General features: G+C 35.5%; 2 protein-coding genes across 3 annotated transcripts in view; one reads left to right on the forward strand and one right to left on the reverse strand.

The window, feature by feature from the left end:
• LOC115210322 (vacuolar protein sorting-associated protein 45) overlaps nt 1–18,883 on the forward strand; it is a 53,295-nt gene extending 34,412 nt beyond the window's left edge. The window contains exons 11-14 of the mRNA XM_029778848.2: nt 1,394–1,501; nt 3,759–3,880; nt 7,121–7,252; nt 18,688–18,883. Coding sequence (XP_029634708.1) covers nt 1,394–1,501; nt 3,759–3,880; nt 7,121–7,252; nt 18,688–18,760 — 435 coding nt within the window. The 3' untranslated portion in view covers nt 18,761–18,883. The remainder of the gene's footprint in view (nt 1–1,393; nt 1,502–3,758; nt 3,881–7,120; nt 7,253–18,687) is intronic.
• A 4,604-nt stretch (nt 18,884–23,487) lies between these two features.
• LOC115210320 (regulator of nonsense transcripts 1) overlaps nt 23,488–27,486 on the reverse strand; it is a 70,309-nt gene continuing 66,310 nt past the window's right edge. For both annotated transcript variants that reach the window (XM_029778845.2, XM_029778844.2), the window contains 2 exons: nt 26,325–26,441; nt 23,488–26,055 (listed from right to left, as the gene is read on the reverse strand). In XM_029778845.2, the coding sequence (XP_029634705.1) occupies nt 25,936–26,055; nt 26,325–26,441 (237 nt within the window). In that variant the 3' untranslated portion in view covers nt 23,488–25,935. The remainder of the gene's footprint in view (nt 26,056–26,324; nt 26,442–27,486) is intronic.

A 27,486-nucleotide genomic window follows, 5' to 3' on the forward strand; every position in this document is an offset into this window, starting at 1 on the left:
GGTTGTCAAGCAATGCTAAGGGGACAAACACAGACACACAAACATATACACACACACACTTATATATATATACATATATATATATATACATATATACGACAGGCTTCTTTCAGTTTCCGTCTACCAAATCCACTCACAAGGCATTGGTCGGCCCGGGGCTATAGCAGAAGACACTTGCCCAAGATGCCACGCAGTGGGACTGAACCCGGAACCATGTGGTTGGTTAGCAAGCTACTTACCACACAGCCACTCCTGCGCCTATATATATATATATATATATATATTATATATATATACATACATACAAAAGCTAAGAGAGTAAAGATAATCTTGAAATAAAACTCTCTAAATCTTGTAGATGCAGCTACCCAGGATTTCCTGATGGAAATAATAATTTATTCCTCCATTTATCAAGCTGAAAACAAGACCATTTGTCAGTTGTCTTTTGAGCAAATAACGTTTAAACAAGAGACACTTGTAAAGAATACAAAGAGAAAAACATGGAAGAGGTAGCCAATGTTACAACAATTCGATGTCAAGCAGATGTAAACCAGATGTTAATGGCTTACTAAGTGTCTGGTAGTCTACTTTTAAATTCTGACAACATGTAATTCTTGAAATGCAGACATACAGAAAAAATGTTGTTCCTTGAATTTATGTATTCATTGGAGGTTCTCAAGTTTTTTAATAGATACAGTTTGTCAAGAGAACACAATGAATATTTCTTAGACCTGTTAATATAGGGTCTGGATTTGGAGAGGATTTTCTATTTGATGTCGAAATTGGTCCCTTCATCTTTAAGTTTCCAGATTAAAGCCAAAAGAGTTGTTGAATGTCTTTTAATCATGGTATCTAATATTTGAAAGATAGTTGTTTTATCTAGATTTAAGTTTTCCTTCTATGGCTTCAATATTTATGTTTGATATCTGTACGACCATTGTCGTAATTTGTTGAAATCTATGCTTCATAAACAACTGAAGATATATTGCACTCCTTTCCTAGAGGACATTTAGATTTGTCTTTATATGTGCATCTGAGGCAGGATTGAGTTGTCTGTTGTTCATTGATATACGACTTAACATTAGGAGGACAAGAAAAGGTAAATTTGTTACTTTTAACATCTGGTTTACATCGGCTTGACATCAAATTATTGTAATGTTGGTTATCTCCTTTGTGTTTTACTCTTTCTCTTCATCTTTACATGCCTCATCTACTCAAAAGAGTGGTTAGGAACCAAGCTTGTTACCACACAACCGTGTCTGAATAGTGTTTAATTTGAAATTTCTGTTAATATAAATGACAATTGGATTTCAAGGATACATTTTAAGGATTCTGAAATATTAAATTTGATTATTTTTGTTCTTGTTATTTCTTTTTTTTTTTTTCACCCCAGAAGGTGCAAGCACTCCTTGATTATGGAGGGAGCCAAGCACGAGGAACAGATCTGTTTGAGAATGAAGATCCTGTTGCAATAACAAAGCGTTTCCTGAAAGGATTAAAGGTACGAAACTAGTTAATTCATTTACAGAAGCTGTCTACTTTATGTGTGTATGTATGTATGTGTGTGTGGACCAGTTGCCAATTAACAGCTAATCACCTTGTTAATTGACTACTGCTTTATTAACTTGACAATTACTATTTAAACCAGTCAAGGACAAACCATGGCCCACGACACTTTCATGGCATCCTCTGAGTAAAGATTTCACTGTACTAGCTACAGAGTAAGGCCAAAAAAGCTTGCATGTGCTCTTTTATTAATATTAGCATTTTGGTTTTTGTCTTATCAGTCATTCTTCTAAGATAATTAATTTTATACTTTGAAATCTCTAATCACTTTCTGTTTTAAGAAGCAGGTCATCAGCAAATATGTCCCTTTGAATTATCACTCAATAAATAGAAGGGAATGAAGAAATGAGATTATCTATTTGTACACAAAATTCCTTGCTTTCAACACTAACCTTACTTATAACATTGTTATATGTAGGTGCATCAGTTTTCACAAATTATTCATCTATATCTCATTTCTTTAGTACCTACAAGACTACACAATACTACAGAATTATTTCCAGTCAGTTTCATATCCAAATTGGAGACATCCATTAGTCTTGTAAGGCCATAGATCTGGTCATGTTTTAGTATTGTCGGCAGAGTGAACTCATAGGTGCAAATGTGCCTGTGTGGTAAGAAGCTTGCTTCTCAACTACATGGTTCCAGGTTTAGCCCCACTGCATGATACATTGGGCAAATATCTTCTACTATAGCATCGGGCTGACCAAAGTCTTGTGTGTGGATTTGGTAGATGGAAACTGAAAGAAGTCTGTTGTGTGTGTATATATATATATATATATATATATATATATATATATATATATATATATTATGTGTGTGTGTCTTTGTATGTCTCCCCACCATTGCTCGACAACTGATGTTTGTGTGTTTATGTCCCTGTAATTTATTGGTTCAGTAAAAGAGACTGACAGAATAAGCACTACGCTTACAAAGAATATGTCCTGGGGTTGATTTCTTCAACTAAAACTCTTTAAGACAGTGCTCTGGCATAGCTGCAGTCAAATGACTAGAATATGTAAAACTAAGAAGAAAGAGTAGTGTCTGTTGTGACTGTATAGACTCATACATAAATGAGTCATGGATGCAGTAACAGCATTTGAAGGCATTGTCTTGGGAATGTTTTCCCATGAATTTTGCTTTATTTCATCAATAAGCCTCAACTTCTCCTCTTGCATTTTTAAACCCTTGTCTAGTTCCAGTGGTCACCAGCAATGTGCTTCCATTTTTCAACACTCATGAAAAGAGACTTCATGTCTATCCTGCAGACAACTTTCAGATGACGATGAGGACATCCCTATGTTCTTTGACCAGAGACCAGTTCACCATACTGCAGATTTTTTTAGTATCCTTCCATCTGCAATGTACATGGCTCAGCCAGCAAAGATATCTTTGTTGCAACTGGATAAGGAAACTGGCAAGCCATTGTTGGTGACATGGATAATGAAACTAGCAAGCCATTGTTGGTGATTTGGTCAGTTCACTTGATGTCCAGGATCCATTTCAGGCTATGTAGGTAGAAGGCATTCACACACTACTCTTTTTTGGACTCTTTCCAATCAACTTCATGTCTACATAATTATTGATTATGGTATGGAAATTAAGTTCAACCCTGTCCATTTCTACCATTGATGTGGTGTTTTTTGTATTTTTCTCCCCAAATTTTTAGATTTTGTTTAACCTCAGGTAATAAAAGGCTTTTCAGTCATGACTATCTCATCTTTCATTTCTCAATTAGTGTATCAAGAACATTGTTTTTTTTAGCTTTATGCCATTTCTCATGTTTATATCTGACTTGTGGATTTGAAATCAACCAACATAGCAACCTGAGTGTACAAAATATGGATGCAATTAAAATTTAGACACACGACCATTTGTCAGCCTCTTTGGATTTAAAAATAAAATAAGCCAATGATGGGATGAGAGGGTCTTCACAATTGTCGAACCTGCAAGAATCAACAGCCATACCATCTCAAAATAATGTAGGTTTATTGATCAAATTGTTTGAGTGGAAGAAATGATCATGATTGGAGTGTCTTTGATCATAAGGTCTGTTCAGTCAGGGCTGACTTGGGGCTTAACAAAAAAAATGAAACCCAATTATCAGCACAAATTTCTTGCATCTTAAAGTCTAGAATTTTTTTCTAGAGTGGTTTAGTTCTGTTTACATTCTGCTGTCTTACTACTTTCAGGGTGTTGAAAATGTCTACACACAGCACAAACCTCTGTTACATTCCATATTAGATCAACTAACAAAGGGCAAGCTGAAGGAATCCAGTTATCCTTATTTAGGGACTGGGCAATTGAAAGATCGGTGAGTGATACAAATGATATTTCTTTACTCTCTTTTATTCATCCTTTTATCTTTTATTCATCTAGATTGAGTCATACAATGAATATTAGTGCACCATCAGAACTTCCTTTCATCTAAATTACTTTTTTTGCCAAAATTAAAAATATTACCATTATCATCATCATCATTTTATGTCTGCTTTTTCAGGCTGGCATGGATTTCATAATTTGACAAAGGTCTTGAGAACTGTGTCATGTTCCAATGTCTCTGTTTTGGCCTAGTTTTCTATGGCTGGATACTGCCCTTCCTCACACCAGCCCCTTTACAGATTATACTGGGTGCTTTTTTCATACCACCAGCACCAATGCAACAGGCAAAACTAAAAAAACTAAAAAAAAAAATAATAAAAGGGCCCTCTACAACCTTTAGAATAATAGGGGAGAGTGTGATAATTGTAGGTGAGATGCCAAGAGAGGCTAAAATGAGGGAAGACAGAGTTATGATTGTGGAGAGAGTAGCAGAATAGGCACCATAGGGGAAGAGTGAATGTAATGGATAGGAGAAGGGACTAGTGTTAAAGGTTAGTGAGAAAGGAGGGACAAAGTGATAGATCATTTTGGGTTTTTCCCCTAGTTGTGATGTTTCCCCAAGTCAAGATGTTCAAAACTTTCCAAAATCATAATTTACTTTAGCTGTGTTCCTACGTGGCCTGTGAAGACAAAGCCTTTTTTTGTCAAACATCTTAATCCATTATCACCATTTTCAGTTTGTGAATAGAATCCAATCCTGTGTCCTCTTTCAGGTTGTTAATAAATATCAGACAACATCTCCCTCATTTGCTAGTACCATGTGACTCCCAGAACACAAGTTTTGATGCTTCTTCTTCCTGGTGCTGCTTGCAATGACCTGATATATAGAGACGTCATTCTCCAATCTTGTTGGCCACATTTGGAAGGATCCTATAGAAATACTCATTGATCATGTGCTGTTGCCATTTCACATCCAGGACTCTTCATAGATTCCATCTATAGCTGCCAACTACACTCTTCTTTGCTTGTTTGGAAATGTCCATGTCCCACTTCCAAAAGCACTGACTCAGCAGTGGCAAGGATCAGTTTGATTTTTGTTCCTCTTGACAATCTTGATTTCCATACTCTCTTGAGTTTGTGACATGCTGTTCAAGCCTTGTTTTACTGATTTTGATATCAGCATTGAAGGTATAATCATCAAAAATTTTGATCTACTTTAAGAAGAGATAAAAATTTGATGAAGTACATAGTTGATGGAATGCTATACTGGGGCTATCACAGCATTCAAACAAAACATTATCATCATACTAGTTATTTATTAATGCATCACTGCCTGTTACTGGAACTTATTGGTGCTGCCACATATTTCAGGTTGCATTACTGGCACTCCACTGGTTATGATGACAAGGGTTCCAATTGATCTGATCAATGTTTAGCCTGCTTGTGAAATTAACATGCAAGTGGCTAAGCACTCCACAGACATATGTACCCTTAATGTAGTTCTCAAGGAGATTCAGCGTGACACAGAATGTGACAAGGCTGAACATTTGAAATATACTACTTTGTATATTTGTTACTGATAAGTTCTATTGTTGTGGGGAACATTATACATTGACACAAGTGTAATATTGTTACGTATTATATGAAAGAAGTAACTGAGTCATTGGATGCCAAACATGTGGAAATCCTGCTTTTTGCTTTTTTTTAAATTTAATTTCAGGAAAAAAAAAAGTAATGATCACAAGCAAGTTATTTAAAGGTTAAACATTTAGACTTAGGTGCAGGTTTGACTGCGTGGTTATGAAACTTGCTTCTCAACCATTCAGTCTTGGGTTCAGTCTCACAATGTGGCACCTTGGGCAAGTATTTTCTACTATGGTCCCAGGCTGGCCAAAACCTTGTGAGTGAATTAGATAGATTGAAAATGAAAAAGAAGCCCAGCATTACACATGTGTGTGTGTGTGTGTCTGTCTGTCCCATTCTCTTTTGCTTTTTAATGTAGAGTAAATTTTGACCAACCACTGACTTGGTAGTAAGGTTGTGAAGGAAAGTATAATTTAACTGCCATCCTTTAAATCTCAAGAAATCTTGCAGATTTTTATAGAGAATGCAATTAAGGATTTGCATTCTCTTCCCAAGATTCTATGTTCAGCCATACTTTGCTCCAGATGGGTTGAGTGTGTGTATGTGTGTATGCATGCATATCTGTGTGAGTTTTTTTAGTGATGGTGAAGAAGGTGCAGAAGCCACAGCACTAAACTATAGTTTTGATATCAACTGTATATGTGAAAACTGTTTGTTTTCTCCTGTCAAACTTAAATTGGTTTAATTCGTAGCAAACTAAGACTTTGGATTTTAGGTGTTAAATAAGACAATCATTTTTAAAGCATAGCATTCATTAAAAGCATAGAAACTGAAAGATTGGAATAAAGGTTTTTGCCAACATAACATGGCAGTCCTGGTTTAGTACAAATATTGCTGCAATTTAGCCCCAGGAGACATCATCTCCAGCTGGCTAAACGACATGATCTGTGTTCTTATATTTTCGAACAAAGGAATCTAGCACCCCCACTCAGCTCAAAACAATATCCGTGTATCGTGATTTCGGGGTTATTTCCATTCATCAGCACTGAATAATTGTTCAGCTAGAGATGGCGCTGCCAAATTCCTGTTCGATATATATAGTTTTCAAAGTGACAACTAGTCACTGATCTATAAATTAGAAAATGACTATTTTTAAATCTCACAAGGAGAGATATTCAGCAACAGTTCTTTGGAGTAAAGCTTTTTGCCAACATAACACGGCAGTCTTGGTTTAGGACGAATGTTGCTGTAATTTAGCCCAAGGAGACATCCAAGAGTATAACAATATCTATTTCGACACACAATTTCACATCAGGAATTTTGCAAAACAAATACATAAACATAACCTTTTGTTACCATACATTTGTTAAAATACAGTACGATTATTTCAGTTGATTTTGAAAATAATAAAGAAATTAATAAAATGACTATCAGTATTAAGCAGGTTTTGCAACTTAAATAAATATGAAATTTCAGAGCAAGATTTTAACATAGGTAAGTTCCAGACAGGAAGTTTGTAATACAGAACCAGGGGCAGTATCAGGCGAGTTTGTATCAAAAAGGCTCATGAAGACTAAAATATAAACTAAAGCAATTAGAGGTTAAGATATATTTTGTTGCTGAAATGTTTTAATTCTTCTACTTTCAGTCCACAAGACATTATAGTATTTATGATTGGTGGAACAACATATGAAGAGGCTCTAACTGTGCACTGCATTAACAGATCTGTAACTGGTGTGCGTATTGTTATCGGTGGTACAGCTGTACATAATTCGAAAAGGTAAGACATTATTACACACACATATGTGAGTATATATATTAGCATCATTATTGTTTTAACATCTAATTTTCCATGCTTGCATGGATCAGACAAGATTTCATTGAGGAAGAGTTTTCATCCCATCCTGATGCCAACCCTCACCTGCTTCCAAGCAAGGTAATAATTCCATAGTCTATTGAAGTTGTTGTTTACTAAGATCGCATGACATATGAAGTAGGTATCACTGTGAATTTTTGAAAATATTTAAGTGTAATTCCTACAGTCCTTTTGCTTGGAGAGCAACACCCCACCACCAAAAAAAAAAAAAGAATATTTTGATACTTCATTTGTGAAAATTGAATATTTTAGAAAATATCATTTAAATGGCCTAATTTACCTAAATGAATAAGTAGCTATATTTGTGCTGTCCTATCTTTGAAACTGAGCTGATAATCATCTTCAAATTACACTAATTGATAGTGACCATAGAGGTAAATAAATCCTGAGATTTTGGAACATGACACCATTTCAGATCAGGATACCTACATAAATTCAATTTTCTCCAGTTCTGACAGGGATTTTCCCCCTATTTTCTCACGATGGCCTTGGAAATGATAAAGTGGGGGAGAAGAAGCTTTTTATAAAAAAAATTGGGGAAGAATTGCGATTTTTTTTTTCTTACCTCTCTTAACCAATTTAGTCCAATTTGTTTTCTACGAGGCACTTAAAAAAATGGGATAAGCCTTTATGGTAGGTAAAAAAATGTGAAAATATTTTGAGATGAAAAGATATGTGATTTAAGAGAGATTTAGCTGCTGTTTCTAGTGTACTACAAGATTGCTGTGGGATGTGCTAGAAACGGCAGCTAAATCTCCCTTAAATCACATACCTTTATGTCCCAAAAATATCTACATAAATTTGTTTTTCCTACCATAAAAGCTCCTCCCACTGCTATTTTAGTGCTTAGTGCAAAAAAAAAGGCCTAAATTGGTTTGGAGGTGGGTGGGTGGTGTAAATTTTGTTTCATAAAAAGCTTCCACTCTTCATTTCCAAGGCTACAGTGAAAAAACAATGGGAAAAATATGTTACAATAGAGAAAATCCATCTCATGTGAGCATCATGATCTGAAACTCAGGCCTCCAAATAATTGAATGAAATTACAGCTATTGCAAGCATTTCATGTATATTCAGCCTTGGTTATATTGCGATCCATTATCTGTAGGGGGCTCAGTTTTGATACACAGATACAGGGTATAAAACTGAATCTTCACTAAGTTTGGAGCTTTACAATAAATTTAATAAGTATCATTGCAGAGCTCTGTAGGAGGGGGCGACACAGTTTGATCATGCAAAAACCCATTTTTTGTACGTCATTTTCATGACAAAATACCTTTTTCCTAGGAAAATTATATATCATTTGAAAGTTTGGGATGTGAACTTTGTCCTCGTATACTTTTAATCAAAATCTGACACTTACCTAAAATGTTAGGGTCCTTCAAACACTCTGTTATTTCCATTGATTCACAAAATCTATCCAGTATTTTTTTTTTTGTCTGCTGAACAATAGCCCTTGTTCTAGTTCAATGTACTTGTGTGCTATAACTCGAGTTGTGTTGAAAATCATACGCTCATGTAGATGAATGGTTTAGCTTTATTTTGATATAAGACTTAATGGGAGTTGATCAGATAATCATTACAAAATATAAACGTGAAAATTTTATAAATTTTCACTTAGAAAAGAACAATCTCTTGAAGATTTTTATACCAAACGAAGGAAGAATTTCTCACTAATTCATTATGGTCATTGCCAAATATGGCCATGATTCAGTTCATATGCCTGCCATTCATAAATGGTAACATCTGAAAATTAATTGCTTGCTTTAACATTAAAAACACCTGTAAGTTACAGCAAACTCTTTAGTAGGAGAGAGAGACACACACAAAAAAACAAAAAACAAACCTAAAATGAATCTTACTTGTGAAAATGCAAACATTATGACAAAATATTCAACTGTATTCAAAATTTGGTAAAAAAATTAAAAAACATCACATTGGACTTTTAATAGTGTACAAAATAATATCTTTTGCACAATATAAATTTTAGTGATGAAAATAGACCAATATTTCTCTAAGAAAAATGAAATTCACTTGTACAAGAATATGCACGAGTTAAAATCCACACATTGTTTGGCACACAGCGAGAAGGAATAAACATTCTTTTCTAATCTAGGCACAAGGCCTGAAATTTTTGGGGAGGGAGGGCAGTCGATTAGATCGACCCAGTACGCAACAGGTACTTAATTTATTGACCCCGAAAGGATGAAAGGGAAAGGAATAAACAACATTATCAGTACAATGACTATATGCTAATTTTGGACTCTAGAAGCACTGTTTAACCCAATTTAGTGTAAATTCTCATAGAAGTATGTTTATTTACCAATTAATTTATCCATTTCTTGAAATTCTGGATCAAAATTGATATTTGAAGCCATGAATTTGTCTTCTGTATGACCTCTCGCTGCATGTAAAGTATGCATCTCAGTAGCATCAATAAGTGTTAGTCATATACAAAAAACGTCCATGTACCACCATCTTCTTTGACTTTGCACTTTTTCACTATACTGTGACCAGAACTGGCAATGGCCATGATGAATTAGCAAGAAATTTTTCTTTCTTATGGTATAAAAATCTTCAAGAAATTGTTCTTTTCTAAGTGAAAATTAACAAAATTTTCACTTTTATATTTTGTAACAATTATCTCTCCTGCCCCCATTGAGTTTTATATCAAAAGGAAGCTGAAACATTCATCTACATGATAGTATGATTTTCAACACAACTCAAGTTATAGTACTTAAGTGCACTGAACTAGAATGAGGGCTACTGTTTGGCAGTCAAAAAGAAAACTGGGACAAATTTTGCAAATGCGTGGAAATACCAGTGTGTTTGAGGGACTCTGACATGACATATAACAGTTGGATTTTAATTAAAACTAGATGAGAAGGAAGTTCATATCCAAAGCTTTCAAATAATATATAATTTTCCATAGAAAAAATGTATTTTGACATGAAAATAATAAAGCATAAAATGTGATTTTTTGTGTTCAAACTGTGCTTGTCTCCATTGTACAGTGCTCTGTAGTGATGCCTATATTAAGACATGTCAAAAAACTCTGACATTCTTTCATGGTGGGACTGCAGATGACCCAGTGGTTCTCAATTGAGGTCAATATGACTCTTAGGAATCCACATGAGATTTTGTTGTTAAAATTTATCTGCAATAAATTGGTCATACTTCTACAATACACAGAATATGTAAACTTTTTTTTTTATGCAATTCCTAATAATATTTAATTTTAAAAATAAATGATTTTTTTAAACATTGGATGGCTGAGGGTACATCCAAGTAAAATAGGAATCAAAGGGGTTCTGTAGGTTAAAAATGGTTGAGTAACACTGTCTATATGAATGAGGCTTTTACACATGTAAAAACAATGGGGAATATGAACTCACTCACACATACACACTTTATATTTAACAACTTCACACAAAAGGTATTGGTTTACCTGTGGTTGACAAAACCTGAAAAAGAAGCCTGTTGTATAAATACATATATATATATATGTACGTATAAAACAAAACATGAGAGATACTGTTATCAAAGTATCTAGTTTCACCATTTTATGTGCAATGGTGTAACTATATATCTTATATTTAAATCTCTCATGTCTTGTTTTGTTTTCTACATATACTTTGTAACATTCAAACCCAGATTTAATAACAAAGGATACAATTGCAGTACATGAACAAAAACACATATAGAGTTCTAAATACTGGTTGTCATACAATTTAAGGTTTAAATTGTGCTGTACAAAAGTATAAATATACATTGTGTGTGTGCATGCATGTGTATCTGTGTGATTGTCTACATCCCTGTCTATTTGCTTATTCAAAAATCAAGTTGTTTGTGCACTGTTCTGTTTGGCCTCACCTGCTGGCTTTATGCCTTTCAAACCTGTGGAATAAGGGATCCTTTATTTGTAAACAGATAAGAGTTAATATCAAGAAGGGCATCTGGCTGCAAAATAATACCCGTGTAACATATTAGACTAACCCATGCTAACATAGATAAAAGACATAAAATGAATCATACGTTTCTGAAATGGGAAACAATATTCATGGTGAATTACATATCTATTTTGAAATTAATTCCCTTTTTGAAAATATAACCAAATCCTAGCTTGTTTAAGGCAAAGTTTTTAGTCTCTTTATTATTGAAATTGACCTTAAAAAATGTTGTCAATTTAAAGTAGCCATACTCAGTCTTGGCTCGAACACAAATGTTTGTGAGCAAGTTTCCAGAACTAAACTAAACTATCACAATTATACTTGGTTTAAAGAGAGTCTAGCATATCTATCCAGTGCCCTCTAAATTTCTAGAACTTTATAAACATTATATTACATATATATGTGAAGGTGAATGGCTCAGTGGTTAGAGTGTTGGGCTCACAATCATGAGGTAGTGAGTTTGATTCCCGGACTGGGTTGTGAGCTGTGTTCTTGAGCAAGACACTTTATTTCACACTGCTTCAGTTTACTCAGCTGTAGAAACGAATTGCGATGTCGCTGTATCAGCCTTTGCCTTTCCTTTAGATAGCATCAATGGTATGGAGGGAGGAAGTTGGTATGTATGGGCAAATCCTGGTCTTTCATAAACCACATTGCTTGGACTTGTGCCACAGAGGGTAACTTTCTAGGGCAACCCCATTGTCATTCATGAGTGAAGGGGGTCTTTACATTTTTACATATAGTTTAGTTTCAACTTGCTAATTGACCCTTCATACAAAGCTTACATAGCCATTCATCTACTATTAGCTTCCTTAGCATCTCAGTAACTATGTGCCAGTGCTTCTCTTTCCTTTATCACATTACACGATGTAACAAAATTATTTCTTTTGTCTTTGGTCAGTAAGTGTTATTTCTGATTTGCTTCTATCTAGAAATCAAAGGAAATGACTATTATTCCCTTCAAACTTTGCTTTTGTGACCTGGACATCAATGTTTTGAAACTGACCTATTTTCCATTACATTTCAGACAGATTCAGCACTGAGTTGCTGAAGCAGAAATATTGTTATAGCAAATATTCTGCTCAATACCACAGATTTGTTTGACCGTAACTACTTGAACATGTCCCTTAGTGGCTAACAATATGTGCACTGATCATGAGCAGTAGTAGTCAGGGAATATCATAGTTATGTGTTGAGAGGGATTCTTTGGGATTTGAATAAATGTAACAAAATCAAAGTTTGAAGAAAATATTAGCTATTTTTCATACTTTCTTGGGGTGAGCAAATAGGAAAAAACAGTTGCCACTCAAGGACAAAGACTGTGTTATCAAGTCCTATTAGATGGAAACCCCTAAGATTAATGATACTTTTTCATCACACAGTATATGATGTATCTATATCTATGTAGCTATCAGACTTTGGGTATTTCACTGAAGACTTTAAGTAGAGCTTAGTATTTATCTAATAATAATTCATGACGTGCATGCAGTAACAGTGAAAATACAAAAAAATAAATGTATCTTAATACATCCTGGCAGATTTTAATGTGAATATCCGATTGCTGTTGCTTTTTGTTGACTGAACACCTCCTCCCTTTGATGATGCATGTTCATAAAATGTGGCTCACCAGTGTAGAGAAAGACTTTGTGACACCTCAGTACTTTGACCTCCTAGCCATAGAAGTTCAGGTTCAGTCTCGCTGTGTGTCACCATAGGTGTCTGCTATTATAGCTCCTGACCGACCAAAGCCTTGTGAATAGATTCAAAACACAGCAACTGTAAGACGAGTATTGTATACATCTTTTACTTGTTTCAGTTACTTGACTGCAGCCATACTGAGGCACTGCCTTGAAGGGTGTTAGTCAAATGAATCAACCCCAGAACTTTTTTTTTAAGTCTAGTACTTATTCTATTGGTCTCTTGCCGAACGGCTAAGTTACGTGGGCATAAACATACCAACAGCAGTTGTCAAGTGGTGGTGAGGAACGAACACAGACATACATACGTAGATATGTATACATGTACAACAAGCTTCTTTCAGTTTCCATCAACCAAATCCAGTCACAAGGCTTTGATCACCCTAAAGCTATAGTTGAAGACACTTGTCAAAGTTTTTATGCAGTGGACTGAATACAGAACCATGTGGTTGAGCAGCAAGCTACTTACCACACAGCCATGCACATATATATATATTTACCTTTATTGCCCACAGGGGGCTAAACATAGGAATTAAGTTGATTACATTGACCCCAGTGCATAACTAGCACTTATTTAATTGACCCCAGAAGGATAAAAGGCAAAGTTGACCTTGGCGAAATTTGAACTCAGAACATAAAGACAGACGAAATACTGCCAAGCATTTCACCCGGTATGCTAACATTTCTGCCAGCACGCCACCTTGAATATATTATATATATATATCTATCTATCTATATATATATCTTGACTGAAGATAAAAGGCTTCGAATGACCCGTCCGTGTTTTTTGTATTGTCTCTCTGGATGTTTTGTATTCTTGTCCCATTTTGTATTTTATTTTATGTATATATATATATATAGCAGCGTACGTACACCTTGTCCTCTTATATGTAAGTACACATTTCACTAAATTTTGTCCGACTTTTTCAAATCTTTCTCCCTACTCTCACATTTCTTTGTCTTTCTTACTTTGCACTCCTTGATTCTTCAGTCTAACTACTTCTACACACACTCTCTCTCTCTTCTCCCCTCCTTAATTCCTCTTTTTCTCTCTCTCTTCTCTTCTCACGTGACCGTTGGCCGACTGCTAGCCCTTTTGCGTTTGACTGTGGTCACTGCCATGTCGATATACTTCCCTTTGCCGTAAGGCTTAATTCCCATACACGCCAGCAGAATTCAATTCGTCCCCAGTCAAAAGGCGCCTGTTGTTACTATTATTATTGTTTTTTTTATTTATATTCGTGTAACATCATCTGTTTTTCCGTCCTTGTTTCGTATACATTCGTTGCTTTTTCCAAGGAATCTAATGCTCTTAGCTTAGTTTTTCCGTGGGGCTGGCCAGATTGGAGCATTCTCAAGATTAATCAGTTGAAATTGCGAGGATGATCCAGTTCTTGACTGAAGATAAAAGGCTTTGAATGACCTGTCTGTGTTTTTTTGTATTGTCTATCTGGATGTTTTGCGTTCTTGTCCCATTTTGTATTTTATTATATATATATATATACACACCCACACAAAATAGTTTATGTGCAATTTCCATACACCAAATCCACTAACATGTGTCTGTATCATCAGTATATAAGTGGTGTCCTTCATTTGAAACATACTATGAAAACTTGCTTAACCATAAGGAAATATTACTTGACTTTGAAATAGGTGAGGGTTGGCAAAAGAAAAGGCATCCAACTGTAGAAAAGCTACTTCAACAAATTTTATCTGATCCATGCATGCATGGAAAAGAGGATAAAATTTTTTTCCTTTTTTTGTTGGAAACTTCCAAACTAAATGACCCAGGAAGTTACGAGGGCCGTTCAATAAGTAATGCCTCTGACCCACTTGCAGTTGTTTGATCTAGCTGAAATTTTGCATGTGCAATCATTTATATCTCTATAGAGTAAGTGACAAATTACAGCTCTGAATTAATTGTGGTTTCTGATTTACAGGTGTTTGAACTGAGTCAAGTGTGAAATGGAGCCTGTTGAGTGTCGAGCAGTGATCCGGTTTTTGTATTTGAAAGGACGCACACCACGGGAGACTTTTGATGAAATGAAAGTAACTTATGGTGATGATGCCCCATCATATGACCTTGTAAAACGCTGGCATCGTGAATTCAAACATGGTTGGAACTCTGTGGAAACAGCTCCCAGATCTGGTCGCCCCTTCTGCCATTGATGAGGCATCTGTCCGTCAAGTTGAGGCTGCCATTTTGGAAGATCGACGCATAATTATTCGCCAAATAGCCCATGAGGTCAAGATTAGTACCGGGTCTGTGGAAACTATCATTCATGACCATTTGCATATGCAAAAGGTGTCTGCCAGATGGATTCCCAGGTTGCTCACGCCTTTCCAGAAGCAAGAACACGTCGAGTGCTCGAGGGTGAATTTGGAGATGTGCCAAGATGAGTCAAAATTTTTCAAAAGACTGATTACACAGGATGAAACCTGGGTCCATCACGATGATCCAGAGACCAAAGCCCAGTCAATGCAGTGGAAACACCGTGACTCACCCCCTCCAAAGAAGGCAAGGTCATGCTCACAGTCTTCTGGGACCAGGACGGAGTAGTGATGATAGATTTCCTGGCAAAGGGTACCACAATTGCAGGAGCCTATTATGCTTCACTTTTGAGGAAATTAAGAGAAGCTATCAAAATCAAGAGGCAGGGCAAGATCAGCAAAGGCATCCTCCTCCTGCAGGACAACGCTCCGGTCCACAACTCGCTTGTCGCCAGATCAGAAGCACAGGCATATGGCTATGAACTCCTCCCCCATCCCCCCTACTTTCCTGACCTTGCACCCTCTGATTTTCACCTCTTCCCAGTCATGAAGTTGTTTTTGAAAGGAAAGCGTTTCCCAGATGATGCAGCCTTGATTTCTGAAGTCACGTTCAGGTTGGGGTCTTCAAAAACGGTCTCCAGAGCTGCATCAAGCAATGGGAGAAATGCGTAACTCTGGGTGGTTCCTATGTAGAAAAAGACTAATAGCTGTGCCAAATTTCGTTGCTCTACTGCTATGGGAAGTGGGTCAGGGGCATTACTTATTGAACGCCCCTCGTAGATCTTCACTTTTTATATTACCGAAAAGATAACAGAGCCTTTACCTGTCCCGTGTATCATATGACGCACAACAAACATTTCCTTAGCGTCCATGCATCATATATGATGCACACTCCTAATTCTTTTTTCAACCAGCAGAATATCTTGGGACTTATGAAAAGGAAGCTTTATAATATTCAGAACATATGAAACAAAGGCTATCTAAAAGTCTGAAAACAAGCAAGGACATTTAAGACAAACTTTTGAAAACGCTTTGGACAGGCAAAGGGTTAAAACAGTTGCATTCCAGCCATGAACAGCAGAATAATGATAAAGATTTTAGTAAAATGTGCAGCTAACTGGAAAGTGGTGTCATTTGCTGATTTTTACCCAGCAGAAACTGTATCTTCTTGCATAACAAATACTTGTCTTAAACCCTTTATAATTTAAACTGATCATATCTGGCCTCTCACACTTACCTTACAATGTCCTAAAAATACCAATCACATCATTGAAATGTTGATGCTATGAGATAATGTATAATTAATTCAAAATAAATGTGAATAAATATACATTACATGTGACAGAGTAATCTGAATGCTAAAGGGTTAAGCAATTTCTTCCATGATTACTGCAATCTGAATAACATTACACACGTCTTCAATGTCCTCTCTCCATTTTGTTCATCTCTCATTCTTTCCACTGACATTTATCATCATCTCCTTATTTTTAAGTTTTATTATACAGTTGCTGTTGTCTTTTTTACTGTCACTTATCACCTCCTCCTTGACCCACTGCCATATATCCTTCACTTTATAACCCCTCCCACAACCTGAGATTCACCAGTGACCACACTTTCACTGCATTTATCTCTGTCCCCATCTCTAACCACTTGTCACTCTTTTGCACACTTGTGCACTTACCTTTTCCAATTCTCTTTCTAGTACCTTGAGTGTACATCCTAACACCATCTTTTTTCTCTTTCCAGCTGAGGTAGCCATGTATCCCTTCTTTAGTCCTTAACAAACTACCACCTCTCAACACCTGGCACAAAGCACCTCCCCTTAGTACTACTGCACTCACACCTCAGTTTGGGAACCTTGTCTTTTGAGCTATTTGCTCACCTTACCAATGCCATGAAAAAGCACCCAGTAACACTGTAAAGCAGGTGGTATTAGGAAGAGCATCCAACCATAGCTCAATGCAGTCCTTTGGCTCATAAGATTGTCAAACCATCAAACACATGCCAGACGAACATTAAATGTTTACACACTTTTTACTGAGTAGAAAACAATGCAATTATTCTTCATGCCATTCTTAGCAACAAAGACAACTAACTTCTCTATAGTTGCTGCTAGTTTTATTTATCTACAATAAATTAAATTCATTATAGTTAATAACATTTTCTTTTAATTAAAAAAAAAAGAAAAAAAAACCAGTAGCTATAAATAATATGAAAGCAGAATGGCTGTGATATAGAAGTTATTTAAATCACTGGATTAAATTCTATTAGAAATGTTGTTAGCTGTTAAGATACTGAATCTTTCAAAAATTCATTGCTTGCCAAAATTTGCCATCACTACTCCTTTGAACCATAATGTTCACTATTCTGTGCATCTACTTCTCGTCTTCATTGCTGACTTTTACTTTATATGCCTGCTTTCTGCCCCCTCTTAACTTTCCGACAAGTTCATCAAGGTCATCATCATTTTTTCCCCCTCAATCTATCAAACTGCATTTAGCAGTTGATTAAAACAATATACGAAAGAATAGTTTCTAGTTTTGTACATGCCTAACTGTAAATACAGTGGTTCTCAACCAGGGTCCATATAAGATATTGTTAAAGTTTATGAGCAATAAATTTGTTACACTTCTACAGAAAAAGTATACTCTTTTATTTGTTTCAGTCGACTGTGGCCATGCTGGAGCACCACCTTCAGTCGAGCAAATCGACCCCAGGACTTATTCTTTGTAAGCCTGGTACTTATTCTATTGGTCTCTTTTTGCCGAACTGCTAAGTTACAGGGGACGTAAACACACCAGCATCGGTTGTCAAGCGATGTTGGGGGAACAAATACAGGCACACAAACATATATACGACGGGCTTCTTTCAGTTTCAGTCAACCAAATCCACTCACAAGGCTTTGATCAGCCTGAGGCTATAGTATAAAATACTTGCCCAAGGTGCCACACAGTGAAACTGAACCCTCTCAACCACACAGTCCCACTGCATGTATTTGTGTCTGTGTTATCATTTGTCTCTCCACTATCACTTGAAAACCAATGTTGGTGTGTCTATGTCCCTGTAACTTAGTGGTTCAGCAAAAGATACCAATAAAGTACTAAGCTTACAAAGAACAAGTCCTGGGGCCAATTTCTTTGACAAAAACCTTTTAAGGCAGTATCTTAGCATGGCTGCAGTCAAATGATTGACACACAAAAAAAAATTCTTAATTAACTATAAGAATATAACCTTTTTTTTTTTGTTTTTTAACAAGGGTCCAGTAGAGTAAAATAAGAATCAGTGAGGTTCATAGGCCAAAAATGGTTGAGAACCACTGCTATTATAGAACAGATACTTGGTTAAACAGTATATAACAATTTCCAGACATGCCCAAATATTTATCTTAAGTTTTCATAAACAATTGTTTTTCCTTTTCCAGTTTTTTGGAAGAAGTATCTCAAGCTGTTCAAGGACAAACACCGACACGTTATAGCAACCATCCACGGTGGTAAAAAAATATCTAATAAATTTCAAAATTAAAAAGTCTTTTATCCATTGCTCTAATTTAAGTGTTGTGTAAGAAATTCTTTATTATGCAAATTGAAAAAAAAAAAAAATAAAAACTAATGAACCACTTTGCTGTCTGCCATTGATTTTCACAAAATATCACATTATTGAATTAGCCTGAATTATTCAGATTAATTACTAAATATTTTACATCTGTGTCGGTGGCACATAAAAAACACCATCCGAGCGTGGCCGTCTGCCAGCCTCGTCTGGCACCTGTGTCGGTGGCACATAAAAAACACCATTCGAGCGTGACCGTCTGCCAGCCTCGTCTGGCACCTGTGTCGGTGGCACATAAAATCACCCACTACACTCTTGGAGTGGTTGGCGTTAGGAAGGGCATCCAGCTGTAGAAACACTGCCAGATCTGACTGGCCTGGTGCAGCCTTCGGGCTTGCCAGACCCCAGTTGAACCGTCCAACCCATGCTAGCATGGAAAGCGGACGTTAAACAATGATGATGATGATGATGAGAATTTTAACAGTGGAACTCAAAGCACAAAAAGCTAGAAATAGTGTGTAAATATTAGGTTAAAAAGCCTGTTTGGATAGAAAAAGTAGAAGGTTACCTGTAAGACAAGAACCCACATCTGTAAACATGACAGATTTTCTATCATTGTACCAAAATCTTTCCAATTTCTCAATCCATTTCAGAAAATTTTGAGTCCTGCAGTCAGCCTTTGATTATTTTTTTTTTTTATCCAAATGTCTTAAGTCAAGATTTACATATTTATAGCTTTATATACTTTGTTCAAAATTAAAGAATTTATAAATTTTTGTATAGGAATTTACACCACTTGTCTTCAGCAAACCACATCTAAATTAGTCAACCATAAAATAAGTTTTCTAAGTCATGATGGTAGTGCTGGTGACCTTCTGGAGGGCCCCCGAGACAAGAGGGAAAAGTTATCCTGGTCTTAATGCTTAGAACAGCGTGGACTCTGCTGAAGACACCCAAAAGCTAGGTGGTTGGATGTTAACCCCTTCAATACCAATCTGCCCTGAGACTGTAACCAGTTCTATTAAATACCATGGCTTAAAGTGATCTATGTTAATGCTTTTCAACAATTTTATGCTTATTGGTTCTATGCATCAGCTTAACATAGCAAAGTTATTTTACTAAATTCATTAAAACAAAAGCAGTATATTCTAATAAGAAATATAACAAAAAAGTTAAATGTTTTTACACAAGAATACAGGGTCCAATAGTAAAAAAAAAAAAATTGGATTGTAGGGATGTAGGCTAGTAGTTTACCTGCACCAATTTTTAGTAGCTAGAAAGCAGTGTAATACACATCTACATGCTTTTATGACTGAGATGCTTTTTTGTTTCAAGTGGTGACTTGGTTACACAAATGAAATAGAATTAGTTTGAATAATTTCAGAGGAACTGTCTTAAAGAAAGCTCTAACCCTTTCGTTACTATATTTCTGACCAAAATACACCCCTCATGAGTTTCAATTAAATTCTAAAATAATCATGAATTTAGGCTTGTTTCATTAAATAACTGTAACTTTTTTACTTATCAACATTTTAATGTGATATTTGGAACATAATTAAAGGAAGGGTTCTTAATCAATTCTATTGCATAACTTTTGTCTCAAAGTGACTTTAATTACAGGTAAATTCAGGTAAATTGAGCAAAAGGTAAAAATATTAAAATTTTAAATTGAGCAAAAGGTAAAAAATTAAAATTTTGTTTAAGCATCACTATAGAAAATGAATCATCAGCTAATATTCAAATGGGTATGCAACAAAATTTTGATAAAGAAGAATTGTGCACATCACTAGATCAGTTGAATTTAATGCACAACAGGTACCATAAAGGTGAAATAAACTGAAATATTGGAATCCACCGTAAGTTTGACCGAACTAAAGAAATCGGTCAAAAAATAATATACGGCCCTGGTTATGGAATGGAAGTGATAAATTCCAGACCACATCGTTCCCTAGGCCATGCTGACTAACATTATTTTCCCTGTATAAAAACTAAATCCACGCAGTACCCAGTATTTGCTTCACAAATTTCCCAAACTTTGAACCCCGATTTTAGGTTTGTTTACAATTTGCGTAAGTGTGTTTCCACATTGATCGCTTCAAACAATAACTTCCAGACCACATCGTACCCTAAGCCATGCTGACTAACATTAGTTTCCCTGTATAAAAACTAAATCCACTACAGTACCCAGTATTTGCTTCACAAATTTCCCAAACTTTGAACCCCGATTTTGGGTTTGTTTACAATCTGCGTAAGTTTGTTTCCGAAGTGATCACTTCAAACTAGCATACTGAAAAAAATAAAAGTCTAATGGTTTCACTTCCTAAGAAAGGCTATAGATAAACTTTATCTCCTCAGAAAAATTGCTAATAAAAACATTTTAAAAGTTTTTTTACTTCATTCCGATGTAAAATCGTCTTCGCCGCTTTGTTTCTTCGGAAGGCGCTGCTTTCATCTTCGGATAAAAAAATATTCATTATTTTGTACACCACGTGCTTTAGTACCTATTTCATTCTTTTTCTCGATATCTCCCTATTTTCCGTTGACAAAGCTTTAAATTCGGAATCAATGCTTGATAACATGAAACTCCTATCCATTTTCAAAGTTGAAGAAAAATCGATGCCGAAAAACGTGTGGAAAAAAATCTCCCAAAATTCACTGAGTTGAGATATCACTTCAAGCAATGTCGGATACTATAACTTAACTATTTACAATGTGAAATCACATGCTTTAACGAATGTACCAACGAGATTTGGGTTCAAATTTACATTTAAATAACAATGGGTTCTAACGGCCGGGTATGGCCGGGTTGGTACTTTGAACCAAAAAATATTTCGGCCGGCTACGGCCGGGTTAGTAACGAAAGGGCTAATCAAAACATAACCTTGTTATGGATATCATGTTGATTAATTCAGCATTAGGAGGTGGGGAAATATGATTTGGTGAGTGAACTAAGAAAATATTGAGGCTATTAGGCAAGTGCTTATTTTATATTAAAATCATGGCATTGCATTAAATATTCCAGGTTATAATGTGAGCATGTTCTAAAATCCACTTTTCCATGCTTGTATGAATTAAAACTTGTCATGGATTTTCTACAGCCAAAGGCTATTTTTGTTCTCAATCCTTGCTTGTTTCCAAGTAAGGTAATATTTCCCCCATGGTTAGACATGTTTTCCTGGAAGGTTGGAAATGAATGATATAACTTTTATAATATTGGCACTCATATACATAAATAAATGATAGGCTCCTTTCAGTTTCCACTCATCAAATCCATATGTAAGGCTTTGGTTGATCCAGAGCTTTAGTAGACAACACTTTCACAAGGTGACATATAGTGTAACTGAACACAAGATCACTTAGTTGGTATGCAATCTTCTTAACCGTAGAGCCATGCTAGCCCATCTAAATTTCCACTTAAACAATTACAATTGTAAGAAATAAAAATCAGTATTTGAAGGGCTGAAAACTTTTGTAGAAACCATACTGACAATGTAGACACATGGCATGGTTCTTTTTGTAAGTGATGAGGTGTATTTCTGTTTATTTATTTTACTGGTTGGACAGCATTCTACAATGTCACAAGCAATTTTTTTTTTTTTTTGTTGTTGCAAGCATGATGTTTTTCAACTGGGAGACTGCACACAATATTTCAAATATTCCCCAACATTTAAATCTGCGAAAGTAGAGTCTAACACTCACTGAAGCAAATTAAGGTGTTGATTTAAATTATTGAAAAATAGTAACTGATCAATCAAAAATATTGGTACAAGGCCACAGATTTTGGTTGGAGATGTTTAGTCAATTTAACTGACTCCAGTGCTTGATTGCAATATATTTTATCGAACTCAAAAGGGCCAAAGAGAAATTGGTTCTCAGCAGGATTTGAACTTCTGAAAAACAATGATTTATATCTTTCACTCTACAAATATACTAGACACTGGTCATTAAAATATTGACCTTAACATATAACGGAACTTAAATTACATGTTCTTAAAATCAGTCATCAAAGCTTTATAACTAGCAGATATTAAATAGTGTTTTTAACCCTTTACCATATCTGGCCCAAATATTCTGTTTTATACTTAAACCAGCCAGATACTGCCTTTTGTATCTACTCTACAATGTAATTCTAAAAGTAAACAAATCACATCATTGAAACCCTAAAGCTGCAAGATAATACATGATCAATTCAAAACAATGTGAATAAATAAGCATTACATTTGACAGAGTAATCTGAATACTGAAGGGTCAAAGATGAACTATCATTTTAACATCTGCTATCTCATGCTTACGTTGATCAGTCCATTTATTGCAGATTTTCTATGGCTAGGATGCCCTTCCTGTTACCAGTCCTCACACTTTTCCAAGCAAGATAATGTTTTCTGGTGCCCAGAGATGATTTTGCAAAATATTGAAAATGAATGGCACTCCCAGTATGATAGTGACACTCATAACTATCATGCAATGTTGAGACAAGGAAACACACACACAGTTTTTATCTGCCAAATGCACTCACAAAGCTTTGGTTAGCCTGGAGCTTGCCCAAAGTGCCACACAGTGGGACTAAATCCAAAACCATACAGTTCAGAAGTGAACTTTTTAACCACACAGTCATGCTTGTGCTGAGATAAAAATGTAAAAAAAAAGCATGCAAACAATAACCTAGAAAACATTCATTTCAAAACTTTTATTGACGTTAAAACAGCACAACACTGTAAAAGCACAATTCCTTTTAAATCCCCATAGCAAAGTTTTCTACTGACTACAATTAGCAAGAAGTCTGCTGAAAAGACTCACAACTAATAACTTAACAATAGGTTCAATCTGAACTACTTAAGACATCCAGTAGGAAGGAGGGAAACACTATGCTACAAGTTTCAAAGCTGAAAAGAACAGCTTAAAGCAATGAAAGGAAGCTTTGTAATTAATAATAGAACATGTTTTCTTTCTCATTTAAAATAAAGAATCAATCAAGATTAATAATAATTGTCATATATGGAATATTGATGGAAACGAAATCTATACAAATTTAATCCTAATAAAAGCTGCTCAAGTCGGGAAAAGAAAAAAATGGTTTGAACAACTTGTAAAACTTTTTCAAGTACAACATAATCCAAATGGAAAGTTAAGAAAGAAAAGGTTGTTAGAGAAATAAAGACAACATTTTTATAATTTTCTTTTTCACTTAATAACAATCAAAATGTAATACAGATCCAAAACAAAGCTATACTTATTAAAATCCACTGAAAAGTGCACCCTATTTACAAACAATTTAGACATAATTTGCTGGTTGTTTTTATTCTACCCACCTACCCCATCTCACAAAAAAAAAAAAAAAAAAAAAAACTAATTCAAACTGAAGTAAAACCTACATGTCTGGGCCATATTAAAAGACACATAGGTATTAAGGAGCGATAGTTAAAACACTGTGAAAGTGCCAGTGTTTATAATATATATATATATATATATATATAACCTATTTCAAAATTGTACAAAAGTTAAATTGTGTAATGGGGGACTTTCTTTTTTAATATATATAAAAAAAAGCTGGACAAAATGGCTTTTAGCAAATACAAGTTTTTTTTTTTTCCAGTAACAAGTAATGTGAAGCCCTTTATACTGAGAAATGGTAAGGAAAGTGTCAATTGATTCAGGCAGCAAACAAAATTCAGAAGCTAAAGGGAAGTTGATGCTGTTCCATCAGCCAATAGAATAAAGAAAATTATTTTGTTTCACTAGGGAATTTCAAAGTTTAACGTGCCTGAACACCCAAAATTAGAAGCAGCAAAAAAAGAACTAAGTGTATGTGTGTGATTAAAATGGAGAAGTATATTGGGGAAAGGGTAAATAAAAATAATATAAAATATTAAAAATATTATTTCAAATTAAAACTAAAGTAAAATATATCTATTTTAGACAGACTAAAAAAAAATAAATGGGAGTTGTTAAAGGAGAATGAAAAAAAATATGAATCAAAACTGGTCTCCCCAATAAGCGCTATGTCCAGGATATTAACAGGTCCTGTACTGCACAGTTGCACTGTCTGCCTACATGTGGCATTGGAGGTTTCAAATTTAGGATAGTTCCCAATTAATTTTTTCTTTTTTTTTTTTCCTTTATTTTCTTTTTTTTTTTTTTTTAATTTTTTATTTTCCCAATTATTTCAAGCCAGATGATGTCTTAATTCAAATATGCCATGAATCCAGATTAGGGCAGTGTCTGCTGTCTGTGTCTTCAGCTTCTATGGTAAAAGTGTGTATGTGTGCATGTGTGTGTGTGAGAGAGTGTGTGTTCTGCCTGTAGTCAAACAGCAAGTGAGACTGACAGGCAGTGACAGCGACAGGGAGTAAGTGAATGAAGTTGGTCGGCAGGAGGGAATGGAGAGTAGTAATTTAGGAGCTGTGGCCACACACAACTCGGTAACTCCAGCCGATTCGCAGCAATTACAGTAAGATGCCCCATTATGAGCCAGGCATTTAAGGCCCAACATAAATATTCCTCAGAGCAAATTTGTTATTTCCTTCTGAATCATAGAAAATGAAGGAATTAAAAAATTAAATCATGAAAAATTTCTAGACGAATTTTTTTCTGATTTGACTTTTTAGAAAAAAATAAAAAACCTTAGACATTTTCTATGAGTATATACTTACAACTATCAGCCTGGTTTGCCAACCTGTTATGTTGCTATGACACACAGTTGCTTTTTCTGTCAGCTCATTCTCGCTTGGGGGGTGGGGGAGGCATAAGGAGTTGTTTTGCTTGCATGCTCTTTTTTTTGCTCACAAGTATCAACAGACCCTTCACAGCTGCCACCACTACGATGACAGCACCAGCAGCTCCCAACATCAGACACAGCTGCAACAAGCAAACCTGCAGCACTAGTAGCCATGCACCTCCCTGTCCTTAACTCACTGCACAACCATCACCCTCCTCCTCCTCCACCACCTCCAGTACACTTGCGACACTTATGTGCAGCAGACGTCATCATCGTCGAGTGGTTTGTGGTTCTCTCCGCCGGTCAGACACTGCAGCCTTGTACACTGGTAGTTAGTTGTATCCTCTGCTTTCTTGTTTCAAGCCTACTGTTCCTGCCACAAGGGGGGCTGCAACACCGCGGCCACTAGTGGAAAGGACCCTGGGATAGCTGCGAGGCATAAAACATCCGATCGCCTTGATAGGTGGAGTCTTGAGAAAGCAAGCCATCAGCTTGAGACTTGAAATCCTCACCCAAAAAGCTATCCTGTAAAAATAAAATTTAGAAAAATGAGTTAATCTCTATTTAATTAATGGAAGTAGAAAAGAAATTTTTCAAAATAACTACACATGCCCCTTCCCCAATAACTACACATACCATGACAATATCAAGATTTTTGATGGAGCAAATGATATTCCACACTACAAAATTACTAACATTCAACATAATATACTCTCTCTCTCGTACGTCAAGAAAGAAACTCCTTCCTGAGTTATTTCGCCATTTACAGAATGCTTTGAAATTGAAATTTTTACCTGTGAAAGTTCTGGTTGAGAGAGTCCTGAAAGACCAGGTTGACTCATTTGGAAAGGCTGACTCATCGACAGTTGACCCTGAGTCAAGGGACCCTGTGAAAATGCTTGCGAGACTTCCTATAAAAAAAACATTAAAGTAGATAAATAGATATTAAAAATAATCTTACAATGCTCAGACCGAGCATTTAAACAATTCAAAAAAAAAAAAAACCCCCAGAAAAATCAAATTGAAAACAGTAACACAATAAACTAAAAAGTTAATTTAGACAAATGTAATTTAAATAGCATTAACAGGGTAAATTATGAAAGTTGATTATAGAAAACTTTCGCATTTTTCAAAATAATAAACAATACATTAAAATTTATAAAGAAATCTATTTGACATTAAAAATTCTAAGCTACACTTAAATCACACGCAGGATGAATGTCTGATTAATTTTTTCATCTTGTAGGATAGCCATATATCTCCTTTATAGCAAGACACCTGTGCATGTCCTATTAGGTTAGCCTCACAATACCTGCATAAAATCATACCCCTCTCTACTACACTTCTATTTAGTCGTGGAAACATTTTTGCTTTACAAGTTGCTTAATGACATCACTAGCGCTGGTGCTCCAGGAAAGAAAAAAAGTGGTTGGTATTAAAATGGGCTGTACAAATCCCTGCCAAAGCAAGTATTGGAACCCAATGTAGTTCCCAAATACCTGAGATCCTATCAAACTACTCTCTCAATGAAGACAGACGTTATATGATGATGAGTAGAGAAATTAGGAGTGTGGTGAAAGCCTGATGAAGTGTACCTTGAACGAGCTAGACTAAGATTTGAGTTCAGCATAAAAAGCTGTCACAATAACCAACCAATACTTGTTCTTGCTACTTGCCAGAGGCCACTCTTAATTCAAACATACAAAATTTTGTTTTGATTCTTTAGCATTTATTCACATTGTTTTGAATTGACTGCTCAAGAGGTACATCAATGATATTGTTTGTAACTTTGTTCATCATCATCATTTAACGTCTACTTTCTATGCTGGGCGGCTGTGAGCTGTCCAAACTCCAACTGCCTGTTTTGGCATGGTTTTTACAGCTGGATGCCCTTCCTAACATCAACCACTTAACAGTATGCTGGGTGCCTCTTATGTTCCACCAGCAAGGGTATGT

This window comes from Octopus sinensis, linkage group LG4 (genome assembly GCF_006345805.1).
Source record: "Octopus sinensis linkage group LG4, ASM634580v1, whole genome shotgun sequence".
Taxonomy (NCBI): Eukaryota; Metazoa; Mollusca; class Cephalopoda; order Octopoda; family Octopodidae; genus Octopus; species Octopus sinensis.